Here is a 22,852-nt window from a genome sequence, read left to right as displayed (position 1 = left end):
GAAGGCCGGCGAGGAGACCATTACAATAGTCCACCCTGCTGGTGATAAAGGCATGAACAAGTTTCTCCAGGTCTTGAATGGAAACAAAACATCTAATTCTTGCAATGTTTTTTAGATGATAGTATGCTGATTTAGTTACTGCTTTGACATGACTACTGAAACTAAGGTCTGTCTCCAGAATTACACCAAGATTCCTGACTTGATTTTTAGTTGTTTGACCCCTAGAGTCAAGGTATGCATTCACCTTGAGAACTTCATATTTGTTTCCAAATGCAATGACTTCAGTTTTCTTCTTGTTTAACTGAAGAACATTTTGGCACATCCAACTGTTAATTTCATCAATGCATTGGCAGAAGGAGTCAATGGGGCTGTAGTCATTTGGTGATAAGGCTAGGTAAATCTGGATCATCAGCATAGCAGTGATTTGGTTCTTTCTCATTATTTGACTTAGTATTCATGCTTTCGTGCAGCTCTGTTTTTGGCAGCCACCAACAAGTGTGCAAATGTCTCATTCATATTTACATGTTTCCTACATTTATATTAAAATTCTTTCTGAGAATCAGGAATTTCTATGCTAACATTTAACACTCTGTTTAATAACTATTCCAAGCTAGTTACGACTGTTGGAAAAGATAAAGTAAACTATTTTGAACTGTCTGTGACTCATGGGGTGGAGGACACGGGACGACCTTTTGCTTTTGCTTTGTTGCTTTTCCAATGTTCAGTATGTGTTAAACCCAAATTGTGCATGACTAAGTGTGAACAAAAAAATCCAGCTGGAAGCTTTTTACCTTTGTTTTTTGCTCAATAGTTCCTATTAATAAAACAGACCAGCTGCATACTCAAGAAGCTTCATGAGCCCTAAAGACTAGAAATGTGTCTGGATGTGTCTGCACTGTATTTTTGTGGGACATCGCTATCACAAAGTCGTGATTTTTCTGGGATAGTTGTATGGTATAAATATCCCACTGCACGGGTGTCCTGGTAAAGGAATCCTTTATGTACAGTTAATACCCACAATGCACTTCTCTCCTGTTCCTTCAGAGTTTTCCAACTCTAAATAATGAAATGTGTTTCTGCTGCTCTCCATCTCTCTTCCTTTCCTTGACTTTAATTTAGGTTTTCCACTTGCTTACTCTCTAATCTAGCATCTTATGTAATACCAGTCTGTTTGGTCCTTATGTAATCACAGTCTTTAATAAGAAATATGGAAAATGAAAGGATTTTACGCAATACTTCCTGTAAAGAAATTTCCAATTAGGTGTGTCTTGTTACCTCCAGTTATTGGACTATATGTCCTTGTACTTTTCACTTCCTGTGACCTGAGGAACTGAAGCTACTGGCTGAATAAACATTTGCTTTCCTGTCACATGTTTACAGATGAAAACGATAATAATCTCTCTCTCTCTCTATGTGTGAGTGTGTGTGTGTATGAAGGAAAGACATGTACAGATGCAAGCTGTTGTGAGTGTAATTATCTGTGTGTAGTTTGTGCATTTGAAACTTTACTCCCAGTTACTCCCAGGGATGCAAAAATTCCAAATTAAAAAGCAATTACCTTATAATCAAATCAAAGCAGACCACCTATTTTTTTGATGAAGCTTCTAGAGTTAGTGTGCATTTGTAGTGTGGCTAAACTGAGTGTGTGTTTGGGTTTGTATGTCTGCTTTGAGTGTTTGTGTGTGAGTGAGTATCTTAAATCGGCCCATTATTGGAGTCTCTTAGAAATGTGGTGGGAGCTATTCTTTAATCTCTCCACCTCTTTTGAATCCTGGCCTCTATTCATGAATATTCATAGATAGAATCATTATAGAAACAAGATGAAGAAACCAGAGGAGCAGAGCATCAGAAAATGACAAATTAGAGGTTTCTCACTCATATTTACTCATGTGAGGATGGAAAACATGTTTATTGTCAAAGATGATTTTTCATTAAGTGCATAACCAACATAATATTAATGCAGGGTTTGTAAACTTTTTGATACAAAGGACCACAATGATGATCAGCTTGCAATGGATGCCCTTCCTAAAATATAAAGACAGTTATATATTTTAATGTGTACAAAACCCACAAATTAAGCATGATATTATAAAAACAACATGCTGTTTACAAAATTAAATAATTGGCTTTTATATTATATTTACAGTATACCACTTTTAGAGTACTGTTAAATGTAAATATAATATAATCCCCCCCCCCCCCAAAAAAACAATATTGCTCTTTTTTTTTTTTCATCCCACCCCAATAAAATAAAAAAAAAAAAAACCCCCCCCCCCCCCCAACAAAACTATATGCAGTTTTTTCTTTCTTACTGCATCCCTAAAAACTAGGGATATCAATAAAATAAAATAATCACAATTAATCTAATAATTTATGATTTGTCTTAATAATACAGAATTAAACTATAATATCACAAAATACATTCCTGGACCCTAGTTTGAAAACTCTTGTGTTAATAGAAAATAGCCAGTAATGGAAATGAATGAATGGAAGGAATTTTTTAACTGTGGAATATATATGCGAGGAAGTACTCTACTATTAAACTGCTATATTGTGCTGACATGATTGAGTCTACAGTCTTGTTTTACTACAGGGAGGGAGCATTTCCATTCTGACCGCGTGTGAGAGGCCGCAGGATTTTGCAGGTGTGGTTCTCATAGGCCCCATGGTTCAAATGAATGCTGAATCTGCTACACCTTTCAAGGTAAAAAGTCACAGAACACACTATAGTGACAAGCAGTTCTTCTTTCTCCCCAATGGTTTGCATTTAATATCCACCACAACTGAAACATGAGGCTGTAAATTAGATCTGCTGCCCCCTGCAGTCAGACTGTTAAATGCAATCAAATAACAATCGCTTTCAATTGTCAGCTGTCAAATAACAGCAGTAGAGCTCTCAGCAGTGTAGCAGGCAGCAGTGATTTCATCTATTCAATGAAACTCTGAACATGTTCCAATCCAATTTAACAACCAGAAAGTATCCAAATAGCCTTTGTGTTAATTTGAAAGTATTTAGAGTATCTATTGTTTTATCATTTCAGACACACAGATTTTTGTGAATTATTTTTGCTTTTTTTAAATAATACATAATGCCATTTATGAATCAGTATTTTATCTAAAGCAATAACATTTATACATTTTAGGTGTGGATTAAGTCCAGGGCTACTGTCTGTTTATCCAATATGTGAACATTGTAATTTTTGTTAGCTGTTTAATTTGTAAATTTGAGAACATTTCTATAAAGTAAATAAAATAAAATAAATCAATATGTAAATTCCGTCATTCAGTAACTGATGCTACAGAAATGTTCAGTTCTCTTTCGTAAATCATCAATGTATGTGGGTTTTTGGATTCTTTGCAGGTTTTCCTGGCAAAAATTCTAAACCGCTTGACTCCCAAACTCTCTCTTGGTTCAATCGAATCAAAATGGGTCTCACGGGATCCCAAACAGGTACAGGAATGTATGTCAAAGGTCTTCTGTAGAAGTCAGGCAATGTATATATGCGTAAATTTCACACTGACAGTTAGTGTTTGAATAGGCCTAAGTAGACAATCTGGCAGTGTTGTTTGTTTTTGCTGTTGAAACAGTAGTTACACAGTAAACCTACTCTTTCAGAGTGAAGCATATACATAGTGATAACATATGAATGTAATTTTCTTCATATCTTAGCCCTGGAACGCTATGTCCACAGAAACAGCTGGTCCCATTTATTCAGCCATAGTAGACAACATAAACATCTTACACTCAAATAGATTTCATTGTAATTGTTCAAAACCTCAGGTTTATTTTACCCTGATTACTGAGTGTAGTCTTAAGCAAAGAGTTACTGTTATATTAGGATCATGTTTGTAATCTTACATAATCTCCATGTGTCCATTAGGTGGAGGCATATGACGCAGATGAGCTAAATCATCATGGAGGGCTGCGTGTCTCGTTCGGAATGCAGCTGATGGATGCGGCGGCTCGCATCAAGAGAGAATTACCCAACATTACATGGCCCTTCTTCATTCTCCATGGAGACGCCGACAAGCTTTGTGACATTGGAGGGTCTCATCTAATGTATAATGAGGCCAAGAGCACTGATAAAAAACTGAAGGTGAATCAAACGTGCATAAACATGGGCCAAAAAATGCAAAAGTTAAATACAAAACTGTATGGAACACAAAAGAATATATTTTGAAAAATGTTTCAGTGTTTTTTTTCGGGTCCATGCAATGAAAATCATTGGGGTCCAAAGTTGTTTTGGACCCTGTTGACTTTCATTATATCAGGGGTGTCCAAACTCAGTCCTGGAGGCCACTGTCCTGCAGAGTTTAGCTCCAACTTGCCTCAACACACCTGCCTGCAAGTTTCTAGTAAGCCTAGTAAGACTTTGATGAACACAAACTGTTGAAACATTCTTCAAAATGTCTTTTGTGTTCCGCTGAAGACAGAAAGTCATACAGGTTTGGAAAAACATGAGGGTGAGTAATGACAGAATTTTTATTTTTGGATGAGCTATGCTTTTAAACTGCAGAACTCAAGTCTTGACTTGTGAATATGATCTAAGCTGTTGTTTTTGCAGTATAGATGTTTTGGAGATCACAGGATAACCTGATCCAGATGCACATTCATGCAGTACTCTGAATAAAAACACATATAATAGACCTCCACCAATATTCATGCATACACTGAAAAAAAAATAAAAATCCTGTCATTTTTACAGGAAAAACCAGCAGCTGTGGTTGCCTGAATAATTCTGTTAAAAAAATGTAAACATATATATGGAACAATTCTGCAGTTTAAAATCGTAAATTAAAAAATAACAACAAAACAAAACAAAAAATAACCCATTTTAAACGAGTAAATCCAACAGCCATTTTCTGTGAATTATAAAGGCCATTCTGCTACTAAAATGTGTTTTGTACCTTTAACATATAGTGACAAACAATGTAAGTTACATGAAACAGTTTTTCCCTGTATAGTAAGGGAACGTCCTGTTTTAACAAGTTATTAACTGTAGTATTTTTACAGTCTTACCAGTTAATATTACAATAATTTTGTACAGTGTATTCCTTCCTAACCCACAGATCTGTATGTGTTTTTGTGACAAACAGGTGTATGAAAAAGCCTACCATGCCCTACATCATGATTTACCTGAAACAGTAGAGTCTGTCTTAAAGAAGGTGTGCACTTGGATCCTGGAGAGACTCCCCAGCCCTCATGGGTCTTAGCTGTCAATCACCATATACACAGTTGCCTAAGCCCCGCCCTCTACCGAATCTTTCATCTCTATGACAAAGAGATGTCTGATTGCACTACATGCCAACAAAACTACCCTCATTCTAATTTACCTAGGTGATAAGAGGTCATTCGTAAGTGACCTTTGACCTAGAGGTCCAATTAAGCTTTAATATGGCCAGTAAGGGTTCTGTGGGAGTTTATATTCCCTGAATAGCAATCATCAATCATCACCCGGTTGCCCTCAGTGCTGAGCTCTCTTTTGTGTTGCCACAGTAATAGAAAGCAGCTGCAATTTGCTCTTTGTGATGTCCACTGCTCATAAGAGATGCAGTGCTGCCCCCGCTGGACAATAGCAGTACTGCATTCTGCTGTCAGCGCAGTTGCCAAGGCAACTCAACCTTATTGCTTATGGCTTGGCAGAAAAACAAACTGAACCTACAGAATGAAAATAAATTTACATTTAGTCATTTAGCAGACGCTTTTATCCAAAGCGACTTACAAATGAGGACAATGGAAGCAATCAAAATCAACAAGAGAGCAATGATATGCAAGCTTTGAGACATTCAAAGAGCAAAATGTCTGCTGGGCAAATGTAACATTGTACTCGAAGAGATCAATTAGATGATCTCTACAGACACATCTATGCAGGAGATCCCACCGATTCCCATATATTCACTATATATACCCACAATAAGGAGAATTGGAAAGGTTTGAAAGTCTGTTCTAAATGTCTTTTTGTGGTTTGACTGTTTCAAACACCTCAGACTGTTCCATTCCTTGGAGTAAATGGGGAAGTGGCTGTTCTGCAGCTGGATTTACTTCATATGAAACCTATTTACAGCTGATTCTTTCTTATGGGCTCTGGAGTTTTCATATCTTATTCCTTTATTTTTACAAGCATTTCGTTACTTTGACTACTTAATAATAAATATGTTACTGTTTAAATTATATGTTCACAGTAGCTTTTGAACTCATTGTAGACCTCAGGGTGCGCATGGGGTTTGTAGCTCTAAAACAACATGAAATTGTAAAAGGTCACTTGTTCACACCAGCTTAACATTTAATGCGACTGTTTTCATTCAGACAAAGGAGAGTTTTGTTATAGAGATTCGTCTGTAATCCTCAAAGGCATTTTATCAATGAACGTAGATCAGTGAAGGTTTTACTGAATGTGGCGTATTTTTAATGGAAGCAACAAGCAAAAACATTCTCTAGCTTAATTTTTTAGTTTGTCATTGAGCTCTCGGATTTAGATCAGTTAGTAATAATACTGCATCTGTAATGTGAGATGTAATGTATTAATGTAATGTAATAATACTAGAAGCAGACGCTTTTATCCAAAGCGACTTACAAATGAGGACAATGGAAGCAATCAAAATCAACAAGAGAGCAATGATATGCAAGCTTTGAGACATTCAAAGAGCAAAATGTCTGCTGGGCAAATTTAACATTGCACTCAAAGAGATCAATTAGACGATCTCTACAGACACATCTATGCAGAAGATCCCACAGATTCCCATATATACACTACATATACTCACAATAAGGAGAATTGGAAAGGTTTTTTTGTCTGTTATAAATTTCCTTTTGTGGTTTGACTGTTTCAAACACCTCAGACTGTTCCATTCCTTGGAGTAAATGGGGAAGTGGCTGTTCTGCAGCTGGATTTACTTCATATGAAACCTATTTACAGCTGATTCTTTCTTATGGGCTCTGGAGTTTTCATATCTTATTCCTTTATTTTTACAAGCATTTCGTTACTTTGACTACTTAATAATAAATATGTTACTGTTTAAATTATATGTTCACAGTAGCTTTTGAACTCATTGTAGACCTCAGGGTGCGCATGGGGTTTGTAGCTCTAAAACAACATGAAATTGTAAAAGGTCACTTGTTCACACCAGCTTAACATTTAATGCGACTGTTTTCATTCAGACAAAGGAGAGTTTTGTTACAGAGATTCGTCTGTAATCCTCAAAGGCATTTTATCAATGAACGTAGATCAGTGAAGGTTTTACTGAATGTGGCGTATTTTTAATGGAAGCAACAAGGAAAAACATTCTCTAGCTTAATTTTTTAGTTTGTCATTGAGCTCTCGGATTTAGATCAGTTAGTAATAATACTGCATCTGTAATGTGAGATGTAATGTAATAATGTAATGTAATAATACTAGATCTGCAATGTGAGCAGAAATGAAATGTCCAGCACAAGATTGTAAATAGTGTGCATGTTTGTTGAGAGAATATGTAGAGAGAAACTATAGTTTGGATGTTCGTTTCACACTTAAGCATTTTATTAAGTATATTGTCTCTCAATCATTTGAAATGGATCACTTGTACATGAAATGTATGTAACACATCTTATGAGAAATTGTAGAATAACTAAATCTTTATCAGCGATAATCCTCTGTGACTTTGACTGTTTCTGTAACTTATAAAATCTTCCTAAAGTGGAAGGAGCCCTGTGATTGGAGGAGCAGCTAATATTCTCAAGGACATTATCTTTACATTGGGCAATAATGAATGATTCATTTGGATTAGAAATGTCCATTTGAGTTGCTTGCCTTTACTATGGCATCAAAAATCCTCTCCTACAGTTGCACTGTCCTAGTAAATGGCACATTTAATATAAAAAGTGTTCTGAATTCTTGCATAAATACTGTAATATATTAAACACAGAAAATAAAGCTATAATGTGATTTAAATAATTTTCAGTATGGCCAGTTAATAGTATCTGAATTGTAAAGTCTATGAAATAATAAAATTTAAATGCTAAAAAATAAGTCGTTTTTGTGGATTTTTTATTCTTCAGACTGATCTCAACACAATGGATTTTAGCTTTGCTTTCCTGTCTGAGAAATGTCTTCTATGTGAATATTTTTTTTCATTATTTTTTTAATTGATTGATTTATTTATTGATTGTGTGCCTTTAAATTCTCATGAACATTAACAGATGATCCCACCCCAGTGATGTGCCATGACTTGGACCATATGGTCATGAGTTCTGATTAAGCACCAAAAATCCCCTAGAACCCCTTCTATCCAGTGCAACAGAGATTTGTGGTTTGGTCTTGATATGAGTGCCAGAATTAATTATGCCTGGAAAATAGTTTATATAGTCTCCAGTGAAAATACATTATAAGGATCTTTTTTAGTAACCATATCGTGAAAAACTAAATTACACTCTGATTTGTTCTAGAAAATAGTCACACATCTATTATTCCAGTGAGCATGTTTCCCTTGGTGCACCTCTGTCCCAGTTTCTCCAAGGCAACAGGTTTGTGCTTTTAGTGTCAGTCTTAGAGGCCTAGAGGTAACTGACTCTTTCTGTCAAATTATTAGAATCAGAATGAGCTTTATTCACCAAGTGTGTGCAAACACACAAGGAATTTGTTGTGTTTTTGGGAGCTCTTGGTACAAACATATTATTATTATTTATTATTATTACTACTACTATTTATTCCTTTTATATATCTATATCTCTCTCTCTCTCTCTCTATATATATATATATATGTGTGTGTGTGTGTGTGTGTGAATAATAAGAATAAATAAATATATACATTAAAAAAAATCAAATAAAAAATGGGAACTTCTAAATGTCTAAATGTTTATTGGTACCTGAAAGCATAACCAAATTTGCCAAAATGTTGAATAAGCAATAACCATCCAAGAATATCCATGCAAAGAATGTGTAGATTTTTGTGATTATTTTTTCTATTTTTTTCTTTTATATATCTATCTCTCTCTCTCTCTCTCTCTATATATATATATATATATGTGTGTGTGTGTGTGTGTGTGTGTGTGTGTGTGAATAATAAGAATAAATAAATATATACATAAAAAAAAATCAAATAAAAAATGGGAACAGTGAAAGTTCTAAATGTTTATTGGTACCTGAAAGCATAACCAAATTTGCCAAAATGTTGAATAAGCAATAACCATCCAAGAATATCCATGCAAAGAATGTGTAGATTTTTGTGATGACCAACATACCTCTTTTCTGAGAGTTCTGCCCTAACACAACACTATTTTCTAATATTTCCTTAATATTCCTTTATTCATATTATGAAGAGTATATGATTAAAAAAAATATGATAAAAGGAAAGTCACCATTCACTTACACCTTTTTTTCAATACAATAAATGTGTGTTCCACAGAAGAAGAAGAAGAAGAAGAAGAAGAAGAAGAAGAAGAAGACAAAAATCAGGTTTGAAACAACATGTTGGTGATTAAAAGTGATTGTCAAGATGAGCTATTTGTACCCGGCAGGGGGCGCAAGCGGTACCTCGAGGAAAATGACTGGAGGATTTAAAGGTAGGTTCTGTGTGGCCATGGCAACGGCTTTACCTGCGACCCGAATGAAGACCCGAGAATAGATCAACTGCTCTATATTTACTGACAGGGAACTCCTTCTCTTTTGGCTTTAAATGTGTTTCGTGAGTTGTACATCTGAGATCATTTGTTCCTTGGAGCCCTTCTAGGAATGGACAGTTAAATTGTAGCCATGTTTTTGTGCTTTCAAAGCAGCACAAATCATTTAATCAGCTTTTATTTTTGATCATAAAAGTTAATAATTTACGTCTCATGGATGCATATACAACGCATTTATATAAGTCATGACTCGATAAGTCTCATATGGTGGCTTCGTGTAAGACAGCTCCACCGTAGGGCTTTTGCTAATACTTATTCCTTTACTTCTATTGTTGAGAGAGTGTTTCCGTTTATTTCTCAACACCCAGCTCTGCCTGAGATCAGAATTTGGCCCTGGCCTGCCCTGAGCCCCCTACTCCAGCCTCGGCGATCAACTCTTCTTCATCTACTTCCTAAATCTCGCACACTCTCTTCAAAGGGGTGGGGCTACTATCTCATGCTGCTCTGCGATTGGTCAATTCCGACGTCCATCAGGACTTGACGTTCTGGCTCGTTCTCGAACTCTGTGACCGCGCCCCCGAGGCTCAGCGGTTCGCGCGGTGGAGAAGGACAGAGAGCGCGCCTCGTGAGAAGGCACCGACGGTCTGTTCTTACAGGGAAAAAACTAGAAAATTTCAGCTCATACATGGCGAAATTTGTTTTACTCGACGTCCAGACACATATCCATTCCAGACTGCGGCTCTGACAACGACAGGCGACGCGAATATCGGCAACTCTCAAAGGTTGGAGTTTACCCAGGGTTTTCGTAGCAGTTTCGTGCTTGGAGGCGCGCGAGTGCCGGTGTAGTCGTCTCCGTGGGTGCCGTTTCGTGTTTTCCGGTGGCAGCTGACACTTGTCCCTATTTCCGAAGACCAGGAGGCCTGCTCTGTCTCTCTTCTGTCCGGTTCACCCGGTGTACCTGTCAGCGCCGGGCCGCCTGCACACTCACCCCGGCGCGGCCTCGCTCCTTCTCGAGCCCCCGGCGACGAAACAGCTACCTCCCCGGTAACGTTAGAGCCCGTTACCCACACTCCTCTAAAACACCTGCCGTGTTTACACCGACCAACAAAATAGGGAATCCTAGGAGAAAAAACTGAGAAGAGAGACGGGACCCGTGCGCTGGTGATACAGACAGACGGAGCTGTCATACAGCATATCAACAGTTCTCTGAATTTACATATATTAAGTTTATTATTTTTTCACGCGACTGGCTTATTCTCTCGTGCACATCCGTTATTAAGGTATTAGACAACACAACGTCGCCTGTAGAAACTAAACTCTTTTTGCAAAGGCAAGGCCTCGTCTGCTAACTCAGATAGCTGCATCGCTAACTCTCAGCCTGGGTTTAATCAGCACCTAATCTTATTAACTGCACTTTTGACTGCTATTCATCGCTTACTTTGTACCATACGACACAATAGAGGAGGGATTTTAATTTAAAGTCACTGGTTCAACGCACAGTAACTTGCAGTGTCCTTGCCAAGAGATCTATTGAGCAGGAGGAGGAAACAGAGCTGCCAGCCTTTATAATCTACTAACTTGCTCAGTCTGATTAATTCCCAAATTGGGAAACAAAAACCGAAGAGTCTTATGTGTTGGGCTGGTTTCAGCTGACCTTTGCTACTAAAATTAACTAAGTCCATCGTGAGCTTTCTTGTGCTGCAACCCCGCTGCATGCACTGATACGGGACAGATTGATTTATATTTTTGTACCATAGTCCAGGAGCCATTTAGAACAGGGTCAGATATCTGCACAAACCCCCTACTACTGTTTAGACATGAGTATTGAGATTCCAGTCGGTCTGACGGAGCTGCTTCAAGGCTACACAGTGGAGGTGTTGCGCCAGAGGCCGCCGGACCTGGTGGAGTTTGCCGTGCAGTATTTCACCCGCCTGCGGGACACCAGAAGCCAGGACGGGGCCGGGCCCGCCTCCGCCGCCAAAACCGGGGGGAAGGGAGTGATGTTTGATGGCGAACCGATGCAGACAGAGTCTAACGGCGACGAGGATGACGAGGACGATGACTCAGATTTTGAGCGTGAGTGCCTCTTTATTAAATGCGCTTATTACAAAGCCTGGAAAAGAGACGATATTGCTGTTTGCGTTTGTTTTAGTGGACAGCGTGTTTGCACGACTAACAAGGGTGTCAGATTTCCCTTGTTATGGGTAACGTGAGGAACAGCCTTATCTAGGCTGTTTCCATGGCACTCGATTGAGCTCCCATCCATGCGCTTGATTGACAGAGTGACAAGTGGCATCCCCAGTTACCCGCGGTGCATGCAGAATTAAGAAGAGCTAGTATGCTCGCTTAATGGATTTGTATTCATATTTATGCAGTTCCGTTTTTGAATAGAGACGGGTTGTAATGTGTGTATGTTTGTGTGTGTGTGATCGCGCTGGCGATGGTAGCCCATTCGTGCTGTATGAATTGCTTGTATGAATGGATGCGGTCTGGCCATTGAGAATGCTAACAGGGATTTTTCATAATGGGGAGAGGTGCGCTCGCGCACATCAAAGCAGCGCCTCTTTCCTTTCATGTAGTGCAGAGCGAGCAGCTGCGCTTTCCTAGTGGAACCCAAGCTGATTTCACTGGCAGACATTTCTTAAGTCAGCAGTTGTGAACTTATCCATTGAGAAAAATATGGGCCGTGTAGAAAAGTTAGGAAGAGGTGCGGAAATGAATCGAGGGATTGCTACATCTGCCCAAATTTAATGAAGCCGCATAATATGCAATTCCTACCTGTGTCTGGATTATGGCGTGTTTACGATGATTTTTTTTCAAATTTAATTATATAATTAAATGCAGTAGGGAAGTCCTATCTGTGTGCTAAATCTGATCTCAGATTATGTGCACGTTCAGTGGTTCTGATTTGAGCAGGTACATCAGTCTCCTCTTACGTTCTAATATGCATACTTCACTGCTATATGGTATGCAAAAAGAGGTATGTCATATATGATTGCTATGTCTGAATTTGTAACAGTAAGTACATTTACATGCACGTTTATATTCAAGCTGCTTTGTCCAAGTATAAGTGACACAATTTGTAATCAAATGTTCGAAAAACAAATGCATTCCTCATTAGGCAAACAGTATTGAGTGAAACACTGTCTGCATCCACTGAGATTCTGAGGTGTGCAGCCAGTTTCATATCCCATAATGTCATGGGAAGATGAGGAGCTGTTAATTAATATTTTTAATTTAACAATTAAAACAGAGTCTAGAAAAAAATGGAATCTAATAAAAAAAATAAAAATAAAAAGTTTGGAAAAAAATTAAACGGATTTTGGGAAAAATTAAACTGATTTCATAGGGCCCTAACTGCTTCCACTGAGATTCTGAGGTGCTCAGCCAGTTTCATATCCCATAATGTCATGGGAAGATGAGGAGCTGTTAGATTCGTAAAGTTGAGAATTTAAAAAAGGGTGGAAAATGGAAATGTGAGCGGAGTTGCTCTTTTTCTAGTGCGAGTGTAGTAACAAAGAAAGTTGTTGATATTATTATTTGACAGCACCCGTGTATATTATTCTCACAGTTGTTGTTGGTACATCATTGGCCAGAGAACATCTGGGTGAAAGGACAGTGCCAAGATGGCAGATAGGGATGGGCAATATCTTATCGTTTGCGATATACCGGTAAAAATTCTCCCCACGATAAGAATTAGTCTTCCCGCGATAATAACGATAAAGTCTAGTTGTTGACATATTTCTGTGTGCGACTGTGTGGAGTTACGTGAAGGAAGGCGAACATGAAATTGAGCAGCTCCTTCTACAATCTGGAACAGGTTTGGATAGGGCTGTACAGTGCGACAAAAATCGGTCTGAGCCTTGAGTATATGTACTACAGTAGCACGTGTGCGACACAGTTTTACATGTGTATGAGTCGTTTACAAACCTGTCGTCCAACAAAAATATTATTTATTGACGTGCTTTTTCTCCATATTAATTTCATAACATAGTCGAGTGTTTGAAATAACTTTCCACACGATAAGAATTTGTCTTCCCGCGATAATAATGATAAAGTTTAGTTGTTGACATATTTCTGTGTGCGACTGTGTGGAGTGACATGAAATTGAGCAGCTCCTTCTACAATCTGGAACAGGTTTGGATAGGGCTGTACAGTGCGACAAAAATCGGTCTGAGCCTTGAGTATATGTACTACAGTAGCACGTGTGCGACACAGTTTTACATGTGTATGAGTCGTTTACAAACCTGTCGTCCAACAAAAATATTATTTATTGACGTGCTTTTTCTCCATATTAATTTCATAACATAGTCGAGTGTTTGAAATAACTTATTTTTGTGATCAGACGTGGTTTCGTATCACAGAATAAGGCAGAAATCATACTATTTTATAGCATTCTATACAGTGATAAAGGCTATGTCGATTAGCATTGCATTATAAATATACTTTATCCTTATAAAAATACCCAAGATTGCTTGAAGAAAACAAATACCATATATTTTATGCAATCGCATGTTTATTGTCTTCAGGTTTACTCAGTTAAAATTTCTCTATCTGCCTTTTATTCAGCTACAGATCACTGGATACCTCTGTCCATATTAGGGATTTCCTGGAGCATTACTTCTACTATGCATTTGTGGAGTTTCTGCGCAAGGGTGCCCTCCGGCTTCCAGTATTAATTAAACATTCATTACATTACAGGTGTACTGCTCACAACACCCTATTTTAGGTAAAAATAGGAAAAAAGATAATACTTTTCTCTAAAGAAACAGGATACCCTAAATTATCATATAAAATATCGTGATACATTTTAAAGCCCATATCGCCCATCCCTAATGGCAGATATGCTATATCTGAGAATGTATTCATATTTCAAATTCGTATTCATACAGCTCATGTGAATCAGTTAATTTGCTCGTCAGCATATCCAATCAGAAAAACAACATGAACAGCATTCAGAAGAGAATGGAGGAAAAGAGGGCAGGATGTGTTCTGCGTAGGCCTGTGCGATAAAACGGTATCAATATTTATCGACGGTACACCTTCGATAACGATATAAAAATGTTTGATATAGTGCATGATATAGGCATGTGCTCTGAGTGACGCAGACAGCACACACAAACATGAACACATGCTGAAATGAGTGCTGTGACTGCCTGTGATGAGGAGATTGTCAATAAAAAAATTTATATTAGTCGAATTTAAAATAAACATTTGCATTTGAAAGCAAAAATGGTACAATCAAATGTTAGGAGTGCGTCAGGGAGTGTCATCAGTGGAGCACGAGATGCGGTGATGATGATGTAAGCGACGTTGTTGTATTTTAATGTTTTGTCAGTCTAGCCCACGAGACGCGCTGTTGCTGCATTATGCATTCAAAATATTGGAGAAATATAGAAGCTCAATGCGGAGAAGATCTTGATTCTGCACTCGCGTCTCACACAAGAGATGTAGACATCCATGCAAAGTTAAAACAGTTTAAACTTTTAGAAAACACGTCGCGAATTTGTGGAGGTTTATTCCTTTTCACTGCGTCTCATATGTTTTTAAATACAATCTGAGTGAATGGCGCCCTCCTGTGGCCTTGGGAGACAAGCCAAAAATTTCCTTAAGACCTATTTAATCGGCAAATAACACATTAGAAATTATATATTTGTTTAATTTTTATTGTGTTTGACTGTAACACAATAAACATCTGAAACTACTTAAAAAAAATATTTGTTGTTTGTCTCAATAAATTGGGTTAATTTAAAAATACAGTGGTTAAATTAAAAAAAAAATTCTATTGCTCTTTGTTTTAAAAAAGATTATAAAAATGTCAATAATTATCGATACTGAACGATATGAAACATTATATAGTTGATAAATTTTTTTAGCTACATCGCCCATCCCTAGTGCTGCGTGAGAGACATGTTCCACAGCTGAGCTTCAGTGAACTGAGGAATCCAAAGCATGCTGGGTCATGGTTGAAGCATTAAGGACCATTCCACCTTGATCCTTCTTACTTTGCGTCATACTGTCAAGAAAACATCTGCACATCATCACTATAGAACTGGCAATGTATCATGCAGGAAGTTTGGATAAATTTGACTGCTCTTCCAGGCTTGCGTACTCCAGTATTGTTGCTTTCTGTGAGAATTGAAATGCATGATTGGGAGAAGAGTAGAATCAGAGAATTGCTGTAAATAGTTTCAGATGTTTTTCTTACTTCCGCCGGACTTAGATGCTGAATTAGAACGCCACCACCCCTTCACCACATGACCTCTCTACAAAACCCCAAACTATAATTGAAATTATAGGCAGCAAGCATTTCTGACTGGCCTGTGGCTGTTACAGACAATTTATGTCTGATATCTAAAAGATCTATTGAAAATTAAAGTGAAATGAATTGAAGTATAATGTAAGTGCATATGTTGTGTGTTTTAGGTCCTCTGTGTGGAGGAGAGGGTACTCTTTGTTTTAAGCAGGATCAATAGAGTGGAACAGAGCAGTCTGATGTTTTATGGACTCACACAACACAGCCACCTGCAAATACTCTAACAGCGAGTCAAAGAACCTGTTTGTGCTCCTCTTCACTGCTGGGTTACCTGTTGTCAATGTGATTTTAGAGGACACAAGTTGTAATGTTGTTGCAAAATTTGAAACTCATTAGTGAGTGTGAACCTTTTTCACATTACAGGAATATACAGAACTAAACCTTGAAAAAGAGAACTGTATTTTTTTCAGGCAGTTAGCTTGTCGTCACAACCATGATATGGTTTAGCTTAGAAGGTTTTTATGTTAATTCAGCTCTTAATTTGTCATATATATATATATATAAAACAAAAAGTACCGATAAGAATACCGTTAAAGTACCGAATCGATAAGCAGTATCGGTAAGAGTAGTAATAACGTTAAAACCTTAACGATACCCATCCATGTGTGTGTGTGTGTGTGTGTGTGTGTGTGTAAAATAGTATATCAGTCTGGCGAGTAAACAAAAAAATGTACTAGCCAATGGCGATTATATTGCCAAGGTGTGCGTAGATGGTTGCACTAAGCATAGCCAGACATTTTGCATTTAATGTTTATCTCAATTGAAATGCTTTTGTCATTTAAAATAAAGTAAAGTATTTTTGTGTGAGAGATTAATATTTTATTTGAACAACTTTTTATACTGAAAACAATATCTTGTGCACTAAAAATGTCTCAATGTAGATTTTGGTGAGCTTAATAGGTACGTTTACCCTAACTAACAAAAAAAGTATCTAAATATTTAGTGTTAAAATGGCTACCATTAAAGAAACATATACATATGTATGTATACATATTGACTTAACTGGTTGGTCTGGTTTCGATTCACTGAACTTTTTACTGTCCACTGTTTTCACTATGAAAATGTGAAAAAGAGTTTTTAGTACACTTTTTACTAGGGCTGGACCAGAATATTCGATTATTCGAATATTCGTTCGGTGGGTTGGCATTCGATTTTCAATTTTGAAATTCGAATATTCTTTTTTTTCTTTTTCTAACACCTGGCATTTCCCGCGAAACGGTTCTCATTCGCGCTTGAATATGAACTATTGCCCATGAGTGAACTAGGGGTCGACCGATATGTGTTTTTCAAGGCCGATACCGATTATTACAGATCAAGTAGACCGATAACCGATATTTTGAACCGATACATATGTCTGGTGTAAAAATTAAAATTAATGTCAAAATTAAGAATATCAAGGGCTCTGACAAAAACTGCCTTCCCTGGTGTTGAGTGTAGTACTACCACAGTAAACTCTTTATTTTAAAGAGTTAAACTCTTTATTTTTTGCAAGCGCTTGTCCTCCTAATTAAAAAATATTAAGGAGCACTTTCTGATCAATAATCAAAAATTAGCCTTCCTAATACGAGGTGACATGTGACTCCTTAAAGTGACTTACAGGGGTATTTTCTTTTTAGCTTTGCAATGACATCCTTTTCATCTGTCAAATTCAAAATTTATGTTTATAAGCTTTTTAAAATTTCTATTAAAACCAAAATAATAAGTAGAATAAGACAAATAAGTTACCAATCATATGAAATTAGTATTAATAAAAAATTAATTTGTACTACAAAGGGTGCACAGAAGAACACAAAAAGTGGCTTGTAGGTAGGTTTTCAGACGTTTAATGAGGCTCAGAGGTAATTAAATTAATAAATTAATGTGGAGATTGTTTTAAATATAAAATTTTGAATACAGAAACATTAAATGATTTAAATAACTGAAATTATACCTAAAAATGAAACCGAAACCACCAGCAGGTGGCGGCAAGTCACTGATTTTATCACTGAATCATTCATTCAATTGATTAGTTTGACCGCTGATTCATTCAAGAATGAAGCAAGTGACTGTCTTTATGAATGGGTAATCATAAATCACTGACTCACTAGATTCGTTCAAAAACGCACTTTCATTCATGAATGAAACACCGCTGTGTTTGCTATTAGAGATGCGCAGCGGCTGAGCTGTTACTTTATTTGGAACTATTTTCGTTGATGAAACAGAGCAAAATCAGGCAATAATTATTAAAAGATGTCACTCTCCTTATCGCGATCTGTGGGCGCACAGAAAATGAAAGTGCGCGAGTGAGTTCTCAAGACTCAAAAGCACGTGCAAATGATACGTTCCGTCATCTGTCATCGTGTTATAAACAAGGAACCTGTGGGAATGAGTAGAATTATTATTAATAGCCGAAATTCAAGTCCTGCTCTGTGTTCTCTGCTAATAACCCGACTGTGAATGATGCGAGCGGCGTTGTTGTCAGTGAGCAGCTGCAGCCGTGGCGGGGATGATTTTTGGTTTGCCGGTGTTCTGACAAATAATGCTACCTATCAGATTATGCTACCAACAAATCATCAGAACATCAGCAGAACAGAAATGCGCTACATGTTTTTTTTCCCCTAATTTTTTTTTTCAATTGATGGAAATCTGTCGTAGCGACAGAAAACTTTAGTTTAGTATTATGTATAGCATACTTCACCACAGTAATATATTTCTGATAATTTCTTTAAGCTAACCCAAATTTATATTTTGACGGGTTGCCATGAGGAATTTATTTATTATTATTTATTTCCATTTACATACACAGAGACACGCAGAACATGCTGGATTCATATTTAAATAGTATTTTTGCGGCTGAATATTTACAGATACTAGTCCATATTGCGACTCTATTTAAGTGTACTGACCTACTTTTGATTAATTCATCCAAACTTTGACAAATTCCGTGACATTCCGCATCATACAGTAAATTCCATTTATGTGACTGGATTCCGCGATTCCGTCCGTGTTTTCTGCATCACGGAAATAATAGTATTGAGGTGTTTTGCGACTTCAGTGTAACATTAGTGGATTGTGATTTATTGCAACTTAAGCAATGTCTGCTGCTGCCTTACCTTTGAGAGACAACTGATGCGTGATCACTGAAGCAGCTCCAGTTAGCAAGCACTTTCGGAGTGAGAGTGAATTCCGCTTTGATTGGTTTGACTCATGACTCCCAACAAATCAGATGGGCGGTGGGCGGAGATTGCTCTAGGCCACAGAGTGGTGAGTTCTGACAGGCTGCATCAGAGCCAAATAGCGCGTTTCAAAATTAAGTTATTTTATCGGTGAATCGGTTTTGAAAATGACAGATACCGATAATCATAAAAAGTGATTATCTTAATCATAAAAAGTGATTATTACCTAGAGTGAGTATACATCAAAATTAAATGACTGAACAAAAAAATGAATAAAAGAAGTAATGTAGTGCTTCAAAGACTGGGGGGAAAATCTGTCAATGACTTACTGACGTGCACGAAAACCAATGTATTGGACCCGGAAATAACGTCTCTATATAGATATTATATACTATAATATATATTTTTATATAAAGTATATTATAGGCTATATTATTATGTAAAGTATAATATTATAGCCTACGTATAAATATAATATAATATAGTAGTTATTATATCCGAGTTGTCTGGAACGCAGCATTAGGTTAACATTTCAATTAAAGAGCGTGTACTACGATTACGAGCCATTCTATAAGGTGACATTTCAGCACTTGACAAACGGATAGCGTTTCCTTAGTAGGCTTGCCGCGATGGACGGTGCTGACGGTGATACCGGTGTTAAGCCGCAACACCAGTTGCGTCACTTGCCCACCGCATCACTGATCCCCACCGCCGTTTAGATTTTTTATAGTAATAAAAATAGTTTAGTTCAGTAAAAGAACAGACACTACAATTAAAAACTGAACGTGGCGGCTCAATGCAGTTGAACGACAGTTGCATCACAGATCAGATTTCATTTATCCAGTGAGGAGAGTGAGTCGAGCTGACTGACAAGAAGAGTGGGGTGAGACAGACAAGACGATCGCGGATGATTTAGTTTGGAAAAGAAATGCAAAAGCGCCTGTTTGGCAATATTTTGAATTTTGAAAAGCCTGTTGACTTATTGCGTTTATCTAAGGTGATTTTTGGAAGTTTTTTTAAACATTCGTTTCTTATTTAATTGGTTCCACATTGTTTGCTGATTTTTACTTTATTTAAACGTTGTGTCATTTATTTATTTTATTTGACATCAAGGTGTATGCCGTTCCGCCAAGCTTTCTTACCCGTTTTGCTAATAAACGTTATACGTTTCTTATTTATTTGGTTATGTATTATACAGGTTTACTTTCCAGTTTTGTACATTTAAACTTTATGCAAGTTATTTGTTATTTTATATTAGGCATAGCCTGCCCTATAGCATGGTGTTTTGTTCATAAAAGTTCTGTTTTATATATACGCTAAAGTGAGTTTGACGTTGTGTTTTGTTGTTGCATTCAAGCAATTGACGCCTAACTGCCGCTAATTCGAAAGTGAATGTAAAATGCGCACGGCGCTTTTAAGCTATTTAAAAGTGAAGGAAAGCGAGGAAAAGAGGGAAAATTAAAACGAATTAAACACGAACATTTGCTTTATGCCAAATTGCCGCTAATTAGAAATGTGCACGCCACTTTTACAAGCTATTTAAAAGCGAAGGAAAAGAGGGAACGCCCCTGCCCCTACGGTGATACCGGTATTATCCGTGTTGTCACACGTCGATTAACCGGTAGGAAAATGTCCCCACCGTCACAACCCTATTCTCGACATAATAAAAATGCAAACAGACAGATAGACACAGAGATTCCTGCCTTTATTAGAGGGAAGAATATGTTCAGCCCCCTCCCTCCGAGCTTCAAAGCTAAAAAAAATGGTATTCGGACCAGCCCTGTTTTTTTACACTCAGTCTTAGTCTTTGTTTAGAATGAAATAATTAACTCTGAAATAATACATGTTTTTGTCTTTACTACAGGACCTGTCACATATTAGGAATGCACATGCACCAGCAATTAGCTGTTTGCCTATCAGAGAAAATGCTTCAGTAACTGTTTCTTTTTTATGTGTGTATTGTTAGTGTGTTTTGTGCCTGGGTGTGTCTATATCTCTTATTTTTCATGTTTGAGGTATCTGATAACAGTCTGGACTTTAGCACTTCCTCATATATCTATCAGCACGAGGGTGACAAACTACCCTGGCCCTGTTTGTTCTTCCCACCCTGGTCATTGATTTCAGAAGCAGCATTATAATGTGGTCGTAAGAGCTTATGAAGTGTTATTATCTCAGTAGATGGACTTACTCAAAACTCATCTGTTTAGCTGTGCATTTATTGAATGAGCACTGTGCGATGTCCAAACTGATTGCACTATATTATATGTATAATCGTTTTCTTAAATTCATTTTAAACCTCTTAAATCAAATAAAAAAAAAATAATAATTTTCAAAGTTTTTAAATTCCTTGTTTTATTGTTGTGATTATTGTTTTTATTTTATTTTATGTAAAGCACTTTGAATTACCATTGTGTATGAAATGTGCTATACAAATAAACTTGCCTTGCCTTGCCTGTATGGCTTTAAGAGTTCAGATTGCTATATTACACTTATGGCATAAATCCACCCTTCCTTAGAGCAGTACACCAGAGCTGTTCCTTCTCAAGGCATCATGGGTAAGGCCAAAGGTTAAGCAGGATATGGAAACCCTGCACAATATCATCATTGTTGCCTACATTATTTTAGTCTCCAATTAAATCTAATCTTTAATTTGCTCTCTTTTTCCCCACTCAGCAGAAGCATTGTTCTAATCCCCTTTTTTTGCATGTTAATAGACAACACCATACACAAGATGTTTACAGGTCAGTCTGATTAGTGGTGGTGGCTCAAGTAGAGGAGGTCACTGGGATAGGAGGGCTCCAATTGCCAGGTGTACACTTTGATTGGACGTGCCTTGACCTTCAGCTAGCACCACATAATACCGTATTAGCCAATCAGAGAGGAGTTGAAAGAACAGACAGTGACCTTGTCCAGTCAGGGTGCAGATTAAGCAAACGGATGGCCTTGTCTAATCAGAGCCAGTGCTGACCTTGCCTCTAATTTTCATGTCATGCACATAAACACACTTTTGCAGATATGTTTCAGCAGCACTGAATGCTCACACATGCTTTTGTAAATTTGAAAGTGAATGAAATGGGTATATTTTAGTATATTTGAGTAAATAACTATCTCTATTAGGGATGCTCCGATCAGGATTTTTGCAGCCGATACGGAGTAGCGATTTCTTGTCATGGTGATCGGCCGATACCGATGCTGATTCTGATGCTTCAAGCTGTATATAGATGGTTTCATCAGGCACACGCGCCTGGCCCGAAGTTAACTTCCGGACTGTTTTTGTTTATCAGTCTGGCTATGGCGCCGGCTACAAACGCAATTAAAGTTAAGGTGATGAGTAGACTGAAGTTGGGCTCAGGTGGTTGTGCTGTGGGATGTGTTTCCCATACATTTATTTATTTGTGGCGCTTGCCACAATATCAAAACTGACCAATTTTCCAAAAGGCTTCATTGAATAAACATGAGCACATACTGCACATTTAAAAATGAAAACGAGGCACGGGTGTTTTTATATCACTGTATTTCTGAAGGAAGACTATCTTTAGAAAATTTTTGATGTCATTTTCATTTAATCTGGCATGTTATATGCCTGATAAAGCAGCGTTTGTGAGCTCAGCGCTGCTTTGTGTACATATTTGTCATATTGATTTGATATCTTTGAATTGTCTATGTAATTGGCATAATACATATTTACCTGACTGATAATACATTGTTATATTTGATTTATTCTGAACTCTCCTAAAATCATTATGACTAGTAAACTGTGAGGAGGCTTTTGTTACCGCAAATCTA

The 22,852-nt window shown here is 37.3% G+C and overlaps 2 protein-coding genes across 4 annotated transcripts in view; both read left to right on the top strand.

The window, feature by feature from the left end:
* LOC107591787 (monoglyceride lipase) overlaps positions 1 to 6,316 on the top strand; it is an 18,082-nt gene extending 11,766 nt beyond the window's left edge. For all 3 annotated transcript variants that reach the window (XM_016281042.1, XM_016281040.1, XM_016281039.1), the window contains 4 exons: positions 2,594 to 2,704; positions 3,362 to 3,451; positions 3,882 to 4,097; positions 5,098 to 6,316. In XM_016281042.1, coding sequence (XP_016136528.1) covers positions 2,594 to 2,704; positions 3,362 to 3,451; positions 3,882 to 4,097; positions 5,098 to 5,214 — 534 coding nt within the window. In that variant the 3' untranslated portion in view covers positions 5,215 to 6,316. The remainder of the gene's footprint in view (positions 1 to 2,593; positions 2,705 to 3,361; positions 3,452 to 3,881; positions 4,098 to 5,097) is intronic.
* A 3,861-nt stretch (positions 6,317 to 10,177) lies between these two features.
* The window catches only part of LOC107591783 (cAMP-dependent protein kinase type II-alpha regulatory subunit-like), a 45,912-nt gene continuing 33,237 nt past the window's right edge, over positions 10,178 to 22,852 (top strand). Inside the window, exon 1 of the mRNA XM_016281034.1 lies at positions 10,178 to 11,671. Coding sequence (XP_016136520.1) covers positions 11,413 to 11,671 — 259 coding nt within the window. The 5' untranslated portion in view covers positions 10,178 to 11,412. The remainder of the gene's footprint in view (positions 11,672 to 22,852) is intronic.

The sequence above is a fragment of the Sinocyclocheilus grahami genome, unplaced genomic scaffold, assembly GCF_001515645.1.
Source record: "Sinocyclocheilus grahami isolate Dianchi unplaced genomic scaffold, SAMN03320097.WGS_v1.1 scaffold146.1, whole genome shotgun sequence".
Lineage (NCBI taxonomy): Eukaryota > Metazoa > Chordata > Actinopteri > Cypriniformes > Cyprinidae > Sinocyclocheilus > Sinocyclocheilus grahami.
Note: the sequence above shows the minus strand (reverse complement) of the source record. Positions and strands in the feature narration are given on the sequence as shown.